The following is a 17,572-nucleotide window of genomic DNA, read 5'->3' on the forward strand; positions in this document are numbered from 1 at the left end:
ATGTTGGCTTGACAAAGTCAACATACTGTTATTCTACAGACTTTTGTTTTTTTGTGTTTTTCTTAAATCTCTAAACCAAGACCAAAATTATCAATTGTAATTCCTTGAGCTTTCAAGCTACATCCACTAAACTCGGCATGGTCCTTCAGACTGTTCTGACTCACGTTGCTTTACGTTTTCTAACTAAACGGAATAACAGTTTTCGCACAGCGGACAATCAAAAATCTGAAAAATTCCATAGACATGAATCATTTGAAAACTTGTGGCTTAAGTTTCACGTGAACACTAGGAAGGACAAATCAACCCATCGCAAACTCCGACATACCTGTTTTACAGTGAGTAGGAGAGAGAGCTCATGTGCTCCAGGTTGCCAGATTGCGTGATTAAAGCGTCACACTGGCAGAATATTTCCAAACTGTACAAGTGTCCAGATCTGATTGGGGGATTTCATCTATAGAAATCTGGCAACCTCAGACATGTCAAAATTCTGACCGGCTAATTGCCCTTATTTAAAGTCCGTTATTTATCAAATGTATTAAAATTAAATATTAAATATTTTACTTGCATGATTAGTTCTATGTAATACATGACACAATTAATCTAAAGGGGATGGTAAGGGGGGATGGTGGTTTTACAAGGGGGATGCTTTTTGGTATTTCTTGCAACAAGGGGGATGGCATCCCCTCGCATCCCACCTCAACTCCAGCCCTGGTTACAATACAAAATCTATTCATCTATCTATCATTCTGAAAGTTTTATCTAAAGGTCTGCTTGACTATCTATCTATCTATAGTATATATATTTTTACTTTCAGACAAAGGCTTTGTCAAGCCAATATCAAAGTTTGTCTTGACAACTTTACCTATCTTTTACCTATCTAGTTGCAATGTGATCTGCGTTCAGGTGATTTTAGTCAGAATTAAATACACATGGTAGGAAATTCCCTATTTCTTTGTCTTTTTCACTTCCCTACTGCCAGGCACCTTATTTACTATATGCACTTCAATCAGAGTGTTATCTAATTGTGTATGCACATTACTTTACACTTGGCCAGATAAATATGTCTCTACAAAAAGTAACTATAAGTAATTATGATTTCACAATCAATTTGTTTTTATAAATTTGAGAGATTTTCTATTGAATGTCAAACTTCCATATGCCATCGAAGTGCTGTTTTGGAAGAGCAAAGTTTACATATGTGACCTGAACAACCTGACTGTGAGTAACTGTAATGTGATGACTGTGATGTATTAATTAATTATTTGAGAGAAATGCCTCCCTCTGCTGGTGGCAGGGGCGGTTCTAGGGTCATTGGACATCTGGGGCTTAGCCCACAGACATCCATGTATGCATCATAATACACTAAATACATTTTAAAATATGTTTAAAAGTTACATTGGCAAAGAGTCCATTTTTAAATTAGGTAAATATCTTTCAATATTGTTTGTTAAAGAATACAAAACATAAAATGTATGCCTGAGCATAAAATGAGTTGGACTGAAAATATTTCAGATCTACCAACTGCTTTATTCCACCACTATAGACAATCATCCACAATCCTCCTTAATAATACTACTCTATGCTGTGATAATATGTAATCAAACTCAATGAACATATAGGCTATACACCGATCAGCCACAACATTTTAACCACCTGTCTAATATCATGTAGGTCCCCCTCGTGCCGCCAAAACAACTCTGACCCATCGAGGCATGGACTCCACAAGACCTCTGAACGTGTCCTGTGGTATCTGGCACCAAGACGTTAGCAGCAGATCCTTTAAGTCCTGCAAGTTGCGAGGTGGGGCCTCCATGGATCGGACTTGTTGGTCCAGCACATCCCATAGATGCTCAATCGGATTGAGATCTCTTTGTCATGTTCCTCAAACCATTCCCGAACAATGTGTGCAGTGTGGCAGGGCGCATTATCCTGCTGAAAGAGCCCACTGTCATCAGGGAATACCGTTGCCACAAAGGGGTGTATATGCTCTGCAACAATCTTTAGGTAGGTGGTACGTGTCAAAGTAACATCCATATGACATCCACACCAGGTCCCAAGATTTCCCAGCAGAACATTTCCCAGAGCATCTCACAGCCTCCGCTGGCCTGCCTTCTTCCCATGGTGCATCCTGCTGCAATCTCTTCCCCAGGTAAACAACTCACACGCACTCGGCCATCCACATGATCTAAAAGAAAACGTGATTCATCAGACCAGGCCACCTTCTCCCATTGCTCCATGGTCCAGTTCTGACGCTCACGTGCCCATTGTAGGCACTTTCGGCAGTGGACAGGGGTCAGCATGGGCACTCTGACCGGTCTGCGGCTACTCAGCCCCATATGCAGCAAGCTGTGTGTTCTGACACCTTTCTATCATGGCCAGCATTAAGTTTTTCAGCAATTTGTGCTACAATAGCTCTTCTGTGGGATCGGACCAGACGGGCTAGCCTTCGCTCCCCACGCGCATCAATGAGCCTTGGGCACCCATGACGCTGTCGCTGGTTCACCGGTTGTCATTCCTTGGACCACTTTTGGTAGGTACTAACCACTGCATGCTGGAACACCCCACAAGACCTTAGGTTTTGGAGATGCTCTGATCCAGTTGTCTAGTCATAACAATTTGGCCTTTGTCAAAGTCACTCAGATCCTTACGCTTGCCCATTTTCCTGCTTACAACACATGAAATTCAAGAACTAACTGTTCACTCGCTGCCTATTATATCCCACCCCTTGACAGGTGCCACTGTAACGAGATAATAAATGTTATGCACATCACTTGTCAATGGTTTTAATGTTGTGGCTGATCAGTGTATATGTTTAAAACCTACAAATCCAGAGCCATGACCCCAAGCTGTTATTCCTATTAGGAACCTACCAACAGAACATCCACAAATTATATCATATTAATCAACAAAAATGCATGACCACAAAGTGAGAATACCAGACTTTCCAAAATGTTATATTTACAAACAAAAGTACAGCACAGGTAAGGTTTAACATGTGCACTGCTGCAGCCACTGGTGACAGAAAAATCAGTCCATCCTTTTCATATTATGTATACAGTGAATCCAAACTTCTTTCCAAGCAATGAATTTTTAGAAGCTATTTTTGTGAGAATAAATAAATGCATAATTAAATAAAGATTATCTATAATAAATAAAGATTCCTAACCCATTCATCAATCACATAATTAATTTGATATAATCTATTCTTATTATACACGAACATGTAGATACATAACACACACACACTGACGTGCACAGAATGGGGGCTACATGGGCACACGCCCCTGCCCCTTTTGTTCACAAATCTAAAGGTGCCATCACAAATGTAAAGGTGCCCTTTTAAGCGTAGTTGCCTTTAAGAGTGTGGAGATTTAAGCGGAGGTGTCTTTACTACAGCACAACTATTTCTTAAGGGACAAATAGTTAGCCTCGTTTGACAATGCGATTAATAAGTAGCAGTTACACATATCTGAAGTAGTTAGCAGAATACATCTTGCTGAGGTCGACTAAGGCTGTTTTACTACTACGTTTTTTTAAATGTCCATTTCAATATTCTAATAATTCTCCTCACCAAGACAAGTGCACACCTATGAACCATTTGTCTCTCGAGGTAATTACATCCAAAAGTTCCAATATCATTGGCTGGATCATATGCATCTTCTCATTGACGATTGGCCAGTTTACATGTCAATCAGTACTTCTTGTCTGAGTGGGCATTTCTTGTCAGGAGTGAATGAATGTAAAAGGAGACAAATATTTTATTTTACTGTGCGCATAAAAACTCAGTGATTTTTACAAGGTTATAAAAACATTCAGGGCTTTTCCTGAAACATCCGGGGCTTTAGCCTGGCAAGCCCACCCCTAGCATCATGCCTGGCTGGTGGTAAGAACTGCATGCAGACATCAATATAATGAATCAATATGATCTAACATCAGGTAATTTCACATCAGGGTTGTGTAAAAAGAGTTTATGAAACTATACCTGTAGCTCCAAGCGGGTGTCCTTTTGAGATGAGTCCTCCACTGGGGTTTATTACCCATTTACCACCATATGTATTATCACCCCGGTCTATCAGCTCCCCAGCTTTACCTGCAAAGGTGAAAAACAGAATGTTGTCAACACTGCCAATAAAGGACCCAAAATGCAGAAGGAAATATATAATACTGGGTGCTAAATGAAATCTTTCATTCACCCACCCATTAATATCAACTTTAGACAAAAGATCCAGCAATAATGCAACATTTTAATTCAGTTCTACTGCCTGTGGCTTTAGATGAATTATTCAAAAATCATTATTAATGCTTAAATCTGCTAAGATCTGAGAACAGTTTAAAGGAGTCATATCATTAAGGATAAATTCATGATTTTACTAGGTATTCTGAAATAAAAAATAAAAACATCATTGCACTATGAAAACATAATCTAACTTTCAGATTTCAAAACTTTTTCCTCAGTGAAAAAAGACAATTTATTTAAACTAAGCGGCAAAAACAGCCCGTTCTGAATTTCTGCAACATTCTGACAATCAGACAGATGAATAGACTTGAATGCCCACATTTTATCATCAATGACACTTCCTCGATATTCAGAACTTGGCTGTCCCCATCATGTTTAAGTAATAAGGAGCAAGTAGAATAGATACTCTTATTCCAAAACAGTGTGTGAAAATGTATGGAAGTTCACTTATCCTCGTGCTGTTCCTGGCTGTGTGTACCACCTGCCGCTCTGCATATTAATCTGAAGGTTTCCAACATTAGAAAGTTCAATTTTGAACCATTTCCCTGATCATTTCAGTCTGATCTTAACACTTTGAGTGGCACATTTCAGGGCGGACTGTTTTGTGAAACTGCCACAATGTTATTGAAACACGGGGGAGTTCAAAACTAATATTTTGAGCTGACAGCAAACCCGCAGCTCCTGAGCGAGAGCAAAACAGTGCTGATACTCATTCCTCATGTGAAGAGGGTGTTTACATCAGTGTTTTAAAGGGCACAGAAGCAAAAAAATGCCATTTAAGTGGGTAGAAAATGGTTGTGAAAAAGCTAAATTTACAACATCATTAGTGGACCTCAGCAGAAAAAAACCTTGTAATTAAAAAAACTGTTTGATATAACCCCTTTAGAGATTCTAGCCTCAAATAAAATGGGTGGGCTGTTCATTAAATTTAAAATAAATACTTTTCAAGATATATCTTGTATGCATGCTGTGAGTTAGAGACGGTCAGTCTCACCCTCTGGACACAGTCCCAGAGCTTCATATGTTATGAGCTCATTGGCAGAGAAGCAGTCATGCAGCTCAATGACGTCAACATCTGACGGCTTCAGACCAGCCTTGTCAAAACATCTCTGAGCTGCATGATGGGTCATGTCATAACCAACCTATGATTAGAGAGTAAAAGACAACACATTTACAACTCAACTGTAAATTGACAAGTCCTCAAAACACAAAACTGAAAGACATGGATGGAAATTCATAGTGAGAAATATATTAAGACTAAAAAATGTGAAATAAAGCATTATTTACACACATAATACACATTCTTTCCTCTTCGTTATTGGGTTATTTAAATCTGGTCACTTCATGTGTTGTGACTGATCGGAATGAATGTATTAGGGAACTAATTCTCACAGATTCTTAGTTCTAGAGGTTATGGGGGTTGAATGCTTCTCAACAAGATGCCAGTGTCACCTGCTCTTACCATTTTCAAACAGCTGTTTTCCTCAAAAGTAGAGGAGAGGTCAGTAACCATCTCCTGAGCAATGATCTCCACAGCCTTTTTCTCCAGTCCATTCTGCCTCACAAACGTCTCACTGGCCAAAACTGCAGCTCCTGCTCCATCTGACGTAGGGCTACCGGATAAGAAAGACAACATTAAAACATCCTAATAGAAGATAATGTTCCCACTATAATATGATTCAAAGTTTACCAAAAGTGTTTACTGAATATATTTCCTTGACATATACTGGCAGCCAAAAGTTTGAAATTTACAGATTTTGCTCTTATGGAAAGAAATTGGTACTTTTATTCACCAAAGTGGCATTCAACTGATCACAATGTATAGTTAGGACAGTAATAACATGAAAAATTACTATTACAATTTGAAAAAAATGTTCAGAACTTCTTAAACTACTTCAAAGAGTTCTCATCAAAAAATCCTCCACGTGCAGCAATGGCACCTTTGCAGATCCTTGGCATTCTAGCTGTCAGTTTGTCCAGATACTCAGGTGACATTTCACCCCACACTTCCTGTAGCTCTTGCCATAGATGTGGCTGTCTTGTCGGGCACTTCTCACGCACCTTACAGTCTAGCTGATCCCACAAAAGCTCAATGGGGTTAAGATCCATAACACTCTTTTCCAATTATCTGTTGTCCAATGTCTGTGTTTCTTTGCCCACTCTAACCTTTTATTTTTGTTTTTCTGTTTCAAAAGTGGCTTTTTCCTTTGCAGTTCTTCGCATAAGGCCTCTTCGCACCCCTGAGTCTTCTCTTTACTGTTGTAAACTCAGCAAAAAAAGAAACATCCACTCACTTTCAACGGCTTTTATTTTCAGCAAACTTAACATGTGTAAATATTTGTATGAACATAAAAAGATTCAACAACTAAGATATAAACTGAACAAGTTTCACAGACATGTGACTAACAGAAATGGAATAATGTGTCCCTGTAAAAAAATTAAAGTAACAGTCAGTATCTGGTGTGGCCACCAGCTGCATTAAGTACTGCAGTGCATCTCCTCCTCATGGACTGCACCAAATTTGCCAGTTCTTGCAGTGAGATGTTACCCCACTCTTCCACCAAGGCACTTGCAAGTTCCACCTCCAAATCGATCCCGTTCCAGAGTACAGGCCTCGGTGTAACGCTCATTCCTTCAACGATAAACTCGAGTCTGACCATCACCCCTGATGAGACAAAACCGTGACTCGTCAGTGAAGAGCACTTTTTGCCAGTCCTGTCTGGAAGGTGGGTTTGTGCCCATAGGCGACATTGTTGCCGGTGACGTCTGGTAAGGACCTGCCTTACAACAGGCCTACAAGCCCTCAGTCCAGCCTCTCTCAGCCTATTGTGGACAGTCTGAGCACTGATTGAGGGATTGTGCGTTCCTGGTGTAACTCGGGCAGTTGTTGTTGCCATCCTGTACCTGTCCCGCAGGTGTGATATTCGGATGTACTGATCCTGTGCAGGTGTTGTTACACGTGGTCTGCCAGTGCGAGGACGATCAGTTGTCCTTCCTCTCTCCCTGTAGCGCTGTCTTAGGCATCTCACAGTACGGACATTGCAATTTATTGCCCTGGCCACATCTGCAGTCCTCATGCCTCCATGCAGCATGCCTAAGGCACATTCACGCAGATGAGCAGGGAAACTGGGCATCCTTCTTTTGGTGTTTTTCAGAGTCAGTAGAACGGTCTCTTTAATGTCCTAAGTTCTTATAACTGTGACCTTAATTGCCAACCGTCTGTAAGCTGTTAGTGTCTTAACGACCGTTCCACAGGTGCATGTTCATTAATTGTTTATGGTTCATTGAACAAGCATGGAAAACATTGTTTAAACCCTTTACAATACAGATCTGTAAAGTTATTTGGATTTTTATAAAATTATCTTTAAAATACAGTGTCCTGAAAAAGGGACATTTCTTTTTTTGCTGAGTTTACATGAAACTGGTGTTGAGCGGGTAGAATTCAATGAAGCTGTCAGCTGAGGACATGTGAGGCGTCTATTTCTCAAACTAGAGACTCTGATGTACTTATCCTCTTGTTTAGTTGTACATTTGACCTTCCACATCTCTTTCTGTCCTTGTTAGAGTCAGTTGTCCTTTGTCTTTGAAGACTGTGGTGTACACCTTTGTATGAAATCTTCAGTTTTTTGCCAATTTCAAGCATTGTATAGCCTTCATTCCTCAAAACAATGATTGACTGACGAGTTTCTAGAGAAAACTGTTTCTTTTTTGCCATTTTGACCTAATATTGACCTTAAGACATGCCAGTCTATTGCATACTGTGGCAACTCAAAAACAAACACAAAGACAATGTTAAGCTTCATTTAACGAACAAAATAGCTTTCAAATGTGTTTGATATATTGGCAAGTGATTTTCTAGTACCAAATTAGTAATTTAGTATGATTACTCAAGGATAAGGTGTTGGAGTTTTTTCAAACCAGTAATGTCCTGACTATACTTTGTGATCAGTTGAATGCCACTTTGGTGAATTAAAGTACCAATTTCCTTCCGAAACAGCAGAATTATTCAAGGATATCAAGGATTTTTTCCCCCAATAAATATTGAGATTGTTTTATTGCCCAGCCCTAAAACAATCTCAATATTTATTGGGGGAAAAAATCCTCGATATCGAATTTTGAGTAATTTTCTATATTTAGCCTATGATCTACATCTAGACCAGGAGTGATCGTAACGTCAATCGTGAACGCAAGACAACCACTGGTCAATCTCGATAAAATCTTAAAAGACTGACTTTTTATTTCTTTGCTTCTGTAGCCGCATGCTGTTTGACTGACAGGTGGCATATGTGCGTGCGCTTTACTTGCGCATGTGCTCTGAGACCACTCGGGTTGCGGATATGCACCTAAATGGTCAAAGACACTTCAAAATTCTGCCAAAATGCCCGTCTTGGCAAGGTTAAAGGGATCATACACCCAAAAATGAAAAATTATCTCATCATTTACTCACCCTCATGCCATCCCAGATGTGTATGAATTTTTTTCTTCTGCTGAACACAAAGATTTTTAGAAGAATATCTCAGCACTGTTGGTATAAAAGTATTCCATATGACTTCAGTGGTTTAATCCATGTGTCAATATTTAAGTCCTTTTAATATAAATTCTCCTCCCTGCCCAGTAGGTGGTGATATGCACATACAATGTGAATTGAAAAAAAAGAAAAAAAAGAAAAGTGAAAGTGGAGATTTACAGTAAAATATATAACAGATATAATATTTTTATTGATCTGTTTCTCACCCACACCTATCATATAGCTCCTGAAGATATGGATTTAACCACTGGAGTCTTACAGATTACTTTTATGCTGCCTTTATGTGCTTTTGGACCTTCACATTTCTGGCCACCATTTACTTGCATTGTATGGACCTACAGAGCTGAGATATTCTTCTAAAAATCTTAATTTGTGTTCTGCAGAAGAAAGTCATACACATCTGGGATGACATGAGTGTGAGTAAATGATGAGAGAATTTTCATTTTTGGGTGAACTAAACCTTAAAAAGTTGGTTTACCCTGTGGAGTTCAGTAAACAAACAAGTTATGTTAACATTAATTCTTGAGGTCTAACAAACATTTGGAATGCATTTTCTTCCCCATAAATAGTATGAAATGAATGTGATAAATATCGATACATGAAAAACAAAAATGGAAATAATTTGGAGATTGAGAGGAAATGGGTCCCGGAAATTATGCAGAATTGACTCAAACCTGTGTCTCCACATCTTGAGTATGTGCTGTTCTGCCGCACCATGGCTCTGATCTCACAGAATGTTTTATAACATTTTGAAATTTCTGTGGATGTTCAAATGATAACAATAAGAACATTCATCAGCGCTCTTTCTACTCACAGTCTGGTGCACTTACCAACACTGTAAGAGTGTGAGGAACTCAAAGACCTTCCTGGAGTTAATGACCTGTTCCAGAGAATATTCATCCCGGAACTGAGAGTATCTGACGGGGAACATGAAGGTGGAGAATGAACAAACACTTCTTTCTCATTACTCAGCATTGGCAAAGCTGAACTGTAGACTAGTAAACTACAATCTGTAGTTGTAAACTATTATCTGTAGTGTAGTTTTTTTGTTTTTTTTTCAGTTACTTTATTCACGTCTTACACAACTAGAACTGTTTTTGTACAGAAATAAAACAGGGATTGCCCTGTTGGTCAAACTTACGGGTTATTGATGGAATGCTTGTGGTTCTTCCAAGCAATTTTGGCAAAATGCTCTGGTTTCGTGCCTTGAAAACATAAACAACATTTTGTAAAATGGATAGTTCTGAGTCTAAATTCTGACTGGATGAGCCACGTTCGAAGCTGATGTAAAATGATCACTCATCCTATATTAATGCACCAAGTTGCTACGTTGCTTGGCTGCTGCAAGCAGCCTACAGTTAGGCCTCATTTATTAGCATTTATTCCCCCAAGAAAACAGGCTTCTGTTACAATGCATTGCCTGAAAACAGAAAAATAGTTGTCCCAAATAATCCAAAGTATTCAAATATTCAACACTTCCACTAAGGTCTTACCATACTTCTCCATGTGTTCTCTACCAGCGTTGCCGAACATCTGAGGGGCAGCTGGAGCCGCTGCTATCCCATAACGGTTGATCATCACCTCCATGTGCTTGTCCATGGGGTTGGTTCTGTCCATGTACTGCAAACCCAAGAGATCACGTGAGACACAGGCTGATGTGCTTTCTTACTGATACTGTACCGAGCTGTCCAGCATACCTTTGAAGACAGCGAACCTCTTTCCATCTTCTCAAAGCCCAAGGCAAGAACACAATCAGCCAGTCCTGACAGGAACAGCATCATTAACCATTTATGCATTTATTTAGTTAGTGGTCATGTAATAAACAGAATAACTATTGCAAAACCAATTTTGCGATAATGAATGAAGTCTGCTGACTATATATTATCCCTTACATAATTGGGTAGCAGCAAAAGCTTTGACCATTCATGTTTAATACTACTGCATCAACTTTTGTTGAAAAAAAAACAAACAAAAAAAACAACAACAGTGCAGTAAAACATCTCACCTCCTTGAATGAGTTGACGGGCCATAAAGAGTGCTGTGGAGCCAGTAGAGCAGTTATTGTTGACGTTCACTATTGGGATGCCTGACAGACCCAGACTGTGATAAATAGCCCTTTGACCACATGTGGAGTCACCTGTATAAACAGAGAAAAAACAGCAAAAACCCACCAGCTTAAATGTAAGTCAATGTATATGGCATGTTATATAAAATATTATATAAAACATTGCCAATAATATGACATACCATACACGTAGCCTACACATGCTTGCTGGATGGCAGAATATTTGATTCCAGCATCTGCCAGAGCTCTTTCTCCTGTGTCACAACAGACATGATCAGACAACAGAACATTAATACTATTGGCTACAATGTGCTGATAATTGCTCAAAGGGGTCATGACATGAAGAATCAAATTTTCCTTGATCTTTTTGATCTTAAGAGGTCATTGTACAATAAAAACATACTGTAAGTTTCAGAACTCAAAACTTCTCCTCAGTGCAAAAAGAGCATTTGTTGAAACCACGCTGCCAAAACGACTCATTCTCTACTTCCTTCACATTGTGATGTCACACTGTGGTAGACATTTGCATCTGACCACCTCCACAACAACACATCAACTCCTATTTTATCTTTAATCACTTCAGTAGCCCACCTAGTAGCGGTGAGCAGTGAGATGACAAGTAGAGAGAGCAGATCAGTCAAGAGCAGAGAGCCAATCAGAACAGTGGGCGTTTACTGTCAAGTCTTAAAGGAGAAGCAGCACAGAGGGTCAGAATGAGGGTGGAAAATTATCATGTTTTACAAATATATGACTGTTTATTGTGCCAAAAAAAAAAAAAAAAAAAAACTTTACTAATATTATACGTGAACCACAAGGAACATATTCAAATATAAATTAAGGAATGTCATGACCCCTTTAACTAATTTAAAAAGAGTTGGAATAGTTGGAGAAGGTTTATCAACTGCACCTGCTTCTTTGGCCATGTCTGGGTAATCGATGTCTCTCACACCTGGCTTTTCAAACTGAAAAACATGCGAAAAGTATGGCTGAATTATGACTTTTTTGGAACTACAGGAATGTAGTTGTACATTTTTAAAAGTTGAAAAACTTTTGGATATTGCTTTACGTTAGGTTTACATTAATTCGGATATTTAGGGTTTATCATATTTATTAAATAGCACTTTCTATGAATAGGGAACAAATTAATGTCCCGTTGACTTTTAAAGCAATAAATGCAAACATAACATGAATAGTAGCTAGTTATAAACCCACAAAAATAAACTCTGTAAAAAAAAATACCTGTCTTCGCATTCAGTTAATTTTTCAAGCATTCAGCTCTGTTCCCAAATTTATTGTAAGAAAAATTATTTAAAAATTTTTTTTTAAATAAAACATTTAAACTTTTTTAAACTTTAATAATAGGCAAATATACGTTTATCAACAACAAACCAACGTTTGGTCCCAGTCTAGTTAGGTCCTGCTGAATGATAAATTTAGGCTAAATCTGCAACTTTTATACTTGCAACCCTGTTACATCATCTGGATTTTATTAGAAACTTCATTAATAAATTCGTTTATAAATTTTTCATTCATTCAATGCTTATTTCTAGAAAATAACCTCGATATGTAGTCTCAGTTGCTTCATGGCTGTTTAACTGATTTTATTACACATGCTTTTTCTTTATTGCAAACATTAGATATCTTTTATGTGTCTGTACGTCTATGTTGAGGAGAAAACAATAATAAAACATTTTTTAAAAAGTTTACCAAAAAAGCAAAGACCCTATTCATTCATGAAGATCCACATGGTGCAATTCAACTTCCACACCACTAAGGGCCGCAATACTAACTACATCTACTTAAACAACGACCACCATGTAGCCTTGATCTGTCCTCAGATTGTGCAAATTGCAACCCAGATTCAGTCGTTTTGCACAGTAACCTTTGATACATATCATTCAGGCTCATATTTACAGTTAGAAGTGAGAGCACTGGCATTGCGTCTGTATGAAAGGACTTCAGCACTGTCCTGCAGTTATTACTCAACACAGGTCACATTCACACACTGAATCTCTCCGATAAGAAACTTTATAGCATTGCATAACTCCTCTGAATTGTGTGGCATGCATATAATATACTTTATTCATCATACTGCATCTCTCGTATCATGCTATATGACTATAGCAATATGGCTAGTACAGCAGAATATAATTTAACATGCTAACTACGGTAGTTTAATTAAATATATTACGTTAAAAGTCACTTAAAGCTTCTGTTTAATTATTCAACTCTAAATCCTTTGAAATGTACTCCCATATTTCACCACAGTATGAGCTGTTACGAGCAAGCGAGCCAGCATTGTTTATATCATTTTAAATTAGCAAGCCAAACTATATAGCGCAAACATATAAACACAAATCAGGCGTGTTTACCTTTGTCATTCCCACCCCAACGACAAAAACTCTGTTTTTTGCTGCAGCCATCATCATGGTTTGCACTGTGACAGTGAAACTGAACTTCGCTGTGCACACAAGGTACTAAACCACAGCTGATCATAACACACACCTACCACTGTGTGCAATACAGTCAACGGCCCGTAGATGGCGCTCTACAGACTGATCAGTGAAATTAAAGGAATATTCCCGGTTCAAGTTGAGCTCAGTCAACAGCATTTGTGGCATAATGTTGATTACCACAAAACAGTTTTTTTTTTTTTTTACTTGACTTGACCCTCCTTTTTTTAAAAAAAGAAAAAAAAAAAAATCTGGTCTACGAGGCACTTACAACGGAAGTGAATGGGGGGCAATCCGTAAACATTAAAATACTCACTGTTTCAAAAGTATAACCACAAGACATAATATGTGTGTTAACATGATTTTAGTGTGATAAAATCACTTACTAACCTTTTCTGTGTAAAGTTATATAAAATTTTACAACTTTGTTGACACGACGATGTAATGTCAACAAACCCTAAAATTATCGTAAAAATGACGATTTAAACAACTTTACAGCTCAAATAATCCACAAGTTTTAACAGAGGAACTAATGTAAGTGCTTTTATAAAATTATAAGCTTTAAATTTCTGCCTCTAAACCCTCCAAAAATTGTCCCCATTCACTTCCATTGTAAGTGCTTCACTTTAACCCAGATTTTTGCTCTTTTTTTTTTTAAAGGAGGGACAGGTCGAAATTATTTTTTGTGGTAATCAACATCATGCCACAAATGCTGTCGATTCAGCTTAACTTGTATTGAACAAGTTACAATTCCTTTACCACAAGATATGGACACTGATTTATGGCCGTCTATGGTGATTGATATGTATGACTTTAGTAAATCTGTTGCTGTTTCTTTGTGGCTTGTTCTAGAGAACAAAATAAGAGTTTGTGGACCAGCATCTCCTGTAAGTTATACATTTATAGTACTTGCAATTTAGGCACTGATTGAAATCACCCACATTTATTGATCTTCTTACATGTTTCTGCATTTAATTCAGCTTGACTCCATTCAAAATATGTTTTGTTGATAATTTTCAGCGTTAGGTTTACCATGTATTGATAGTTTTTATACACTTTACTGTTAAAGTTTTAAAATCTCCCACCGACTCTGGCTTTCTTCATCATTTTACCAAAAACTTTAACACAATTCTTGAAAAAGAGATGGCTGAATTTTAGCTACTTCAAGTTTCCATATGGCTGATGCACACAAACACACAAGAGATCATCAAATCATTCCATACTTTATTGCCGTTGAAAAACAGCATAAGCAAGCATGTCCATTGTGTAGATAATTGTGTTTCTTTTCCCAACTACCAACAGCCAATCACCATTAATCGAGAACAGCGGCACAACCCATTTGAAACTGGTCATCATTCAGGGGTCACTCAGTTGTTCTTCAATCTTAGTGTCTTCTCAAACATTTCTCAGCACTTGATGAATTGGTGTGTGACCTCATAGATACCCACAGATTCACTGGCCTTCTCATCGTAGTCCGTCCAGTCCTGAAACATATATATATATTTTTTTAAATATGAATGAATGAACTTTTCGAATGTGTGATTTCACTGTAAAAAATTGCTACTCACTTTCTCTTGAAGGTTGATCTCAGGGAACTGGGTGGAGGTCTCTGCTCCTTTAGCAGCAAAACCAGCCTGTAGAGTAACAGGGTGAATGTTTACAATGCATATTTATGAGGTTACAGACTGAAACTGACCTACAGCAAACTGCTTTAAGGGCACATCCCACCTGAGGCTGAAAATCAACTGGTTCCAGCCCTCGACACTCAAACTGCACTATTGTCTTAAACCTTTCATTGTCTTCGGCCTACAGTAGAGAAAAGACATATACTGACAGTTATGCATAGAGAATATGTGTTTTTGCATCTTTCTTTATGTACATTGTGACTTTTAAACTAGAACACAATTCTTATAGGAATATTCCGGGTTCAGAACAAGTTAAGCAGAATCGACAGCATTTGTAGGACAATGTTACCACAAAATTGAATTTCGACTCATCTTCCTTTTCTTTAAAAAAAAAGCAAACTTACAATGGAAGTGAATGGGGCCAATCCATACACATTAAAATACTCACTGTTTGAAACAGTATAACCACAAGACAGAAACAACATGTGTGTTAACATGATTTTAGTGTGATAAAATCACTTACTAACCTTTTCTGTGTAAAGTTAAAGCCAATTTTACAACTTTGTTGCCATAATGACGTAAACCCGGTAAACAACGATTTGAACAACTTTACAGCTCAAATAATCCACAAGTATTAACAGAAGAATTAATGTAAGTGTTTTTATTAAATTATAAGCTTCACATTTCTGCCTTTAAAAAATTGGCCCCATTCAATTCCATTGTAAGTACCTCACTGTAACCCAGATTTTTGTTTCTTTTAAAGAAAAGGAGGGACGAGTCGAAATTATTTTTTGTGGTAATCAACATCATGCCACAAATGCTGTCGATTGAGCTTAACTTGTACTGAACAAGGGAATATTCTTTAAAAATCTTACTCACATTGTAAGGTGTAATTGTGTCCCTCAGGATATCTAAGAACAGAAAGATATCCAGTTTAGTCCAATACGACATCCATGTGCACTTGACCCATGGACCAATTAAAAAATGCAGAAAGACCAATACACAAAATATTATTGTGCAATTTCCACTTTACAAGCTCATTTAAAGGAGTATTCCAGGTTCAATACAAGTTAAGCTCAGTCAACAGCATGTGTGATATAATGTTGATTACAACAAAAACATTTTTTTGACTAATCTCTCCTTTATTAAAAACAGAAGCAAAAATCAGTTACAGTGTCACACTTACAATGGAAGTGAGTTGGGCCAGTTCATAAATGTTGAAATACACAGTTTCAAAAGTATAACAACAAAACGTGAATATTATACATCATGTTAACATAACTTTAGAGTGATAAAACCATTTACTAAAGTCATCTGTTGAAAGCTATATCCAATATTACAACTTCACTGCCATGATGACGCAACGCTGGTTGTGTGGTTACACTTTTTTGAAATGGTGAGTATTTTAACATTTATGGACAGGCCCCATTCTCTTCCATTGTAAGTGCCTCAATGGAACCTCAAACTATTTTTGTGGCAATCAACATTATGCTACAAATGTTATCAATTGAGCTTAACTTCTACTGAACCAGAAACATTTCTTTAACAGCTACTACATTGATAATATTGGTTGGTTACCTATTGAGTTTTCCCGGGAACACAGTTTGCACTTCTGAACCATACTAGCACTTCCTCGTCCTCCTTTCAGTGGCATGCTATCCTGAAGTGAGGTTAGGACAAGTGATCACTATGCAGACATTTAATTATATGCACTAATATAATATAGTACACATCCTCTATTCTCACCCTTTCAATTGGTCACACTTCTTCACTTAGAGGGCATTATAAGTTAAATACATACTTTAATCACTGGCCAGGCTATATTTATTTCCCCATACATTGCAACCTACCAATAAGGTGATGTACTGCCATTTATCCGACACCTCACCACAATTCCAACATTTGAGCTGTAATGATAGAGATGGTAAATAAAAAGACGTTTTATTCATGTTTTATCACATGGCCAATGTCAACTTACCGTACAGAACTCAACTCAACTCACTTATTGTCACTATGCTATTACACAAGTGAAATGATGTGTGAAAAGCTTATGTGCGTGCATGCATACATAAATAAGTACACACAACAGAATAACAATGTACAGAATGACAATATAACACTATATAGAATAACAATACATAGATGTTCACACAGTTTGCATGTAACACAATACGCAATATACAAACTGAACAGTTAGAGGCAATTACACTGAACTGAATTAAGCACAGTATACATAGTATACATAACGTGCAGTGATGTGTGGCATATACTATTGTGTTGCCATTGTCAGATGTGCGTGAAAGGGACTCAATATAGCTTACGCAGTTTGCTTGAAGAAAAAGCATTTTCTGTGAGCAGATAATGTGCATGTTAACAAGCGACCTGAACAGTTTACCTTCAAATACCAGCGAAAATCATCCCCCACCGGCCTCACGTTTGTAACATTCTCCAAAGTGGCTTTAAACTGCAATCCAAATTTCTGTGGAGACAATTAAGCGATTATTTATGTTATTTTGATTATTTATCTTTGATTTATAAACCGCAGTTACACATACCCCCATCTTGAGACACGCCTTTCTTGAGGACGTCATCTGGCGTTCGGTTACGTATAAAGAATGCGACAGATGTCACGACACCTAGTGGACATGCATGTTATTACATGTG

The 17,572-nt window shown here is 37.7% G+C and overlaps 2 protein-coding genes across 2 annotated transcripts in view; both read right to left on the reverse strand.

The window, feature by feature from the left end:
- Window positions 1-13,336, reverse strand: part of scp2a (sterol carrier protein 2a) — a 28,319-nt gene extending 14,983 nt beyond the window's left edge. Inside the window, exons 1-11 of the mRNA XM_051700538.1 lie at window positions 13,203-13,336; window positions 11,738-11,792; window positions 11,013-11,084; window positions 10,771-10,902; window positions 10,463-10,527; window positions 10,259-10,385; window positions 9,907-9,970; window positions 9,596-9,682; window positions 5,700-5,850; window positions 5,232-5,379; window positions 3,983-4,090 (exon numbers count right to left, since the gene is read on the reverse strand). Coding sequence (XP_051556498.1) covers window positions 3,983-4,090; window positions 5,232-5,379; window positions 5,700-5,850; window positions 9,596-9,682; window positions 9,907-9,970; window positions 10,259-10,385; window positions 10,463-10,527; window positions 10,771-10,902; window positions 11,013-11,084; window positions 11,738-11,792; window positions 13,203-13,259 — 1,066 coding nt within the window. The 5' untranslated portion in view covers window positions 13,260-13,336. The remainder of the gene's footprint in view (window positions 1-3,982; window positions 4,091-5,231; window positions 5,380-5,699; window positions 5,851-9,595; window positions 9,683-9,906; window positions 9,971-10,258; window positions 10,386-10,462; window positions 10,528-10,770; window positions 10,903-11,012; window positions 11,085-11,737; window positions 11,793-13,202) is intronic.
- A 1,151-nt stretch (window positions 13,337-14,487) lies between these two features.
- Window positions 14,488-17,533, reverse strand: czib (CXXC motif containing zinc binding protein). The gene is made up of 8 exons (XM_051700665.1): window positions 17,464-17,533; window positions 17,304-17,387; window positions 16,759-16,815; window positions 16,487-16,568; window positions 15,788-15,819; window positions 15,012-15,089; window positions 14,852-14,917; window positions 14,488-14,767 (listed from the first exon to the last, which is right to left on the reverse strand). The coding sequence occupies exons 1-8, from the start codon at window positions 17,497-17,499 to the stop codon at window positions 14,690-14,692; spliced, it is 513 nt and encodes a 170-aa protein (XP_051556625.1). The 5' UTR covers window positions 17,500-17,533; the 3' UTR covers window positions 14,488-14,689.
- Between the last annotated feature and the right edge of the window lie 39 nt (window positions 17,534-17,572).

The sequence above is a fragment of the Myxocyprinus asiaticus genome, chromosome 6 (genome assembly GCF_019703515.2).
Source record: "Myxocyprinus asiaticus isolate MX2 ecotype Aquarium Trade chromosome 6, UBuf_Myxa_2, whole genome shotgun sequence".
In the NCBI taxonomy this organism is placed as follows: Eukaryota; Metazoa; Chordata; class Actinopteri; order Cypriniformes; family Catostomidae; genus Myxocyprinus; species Myxocyprinus asiaticus.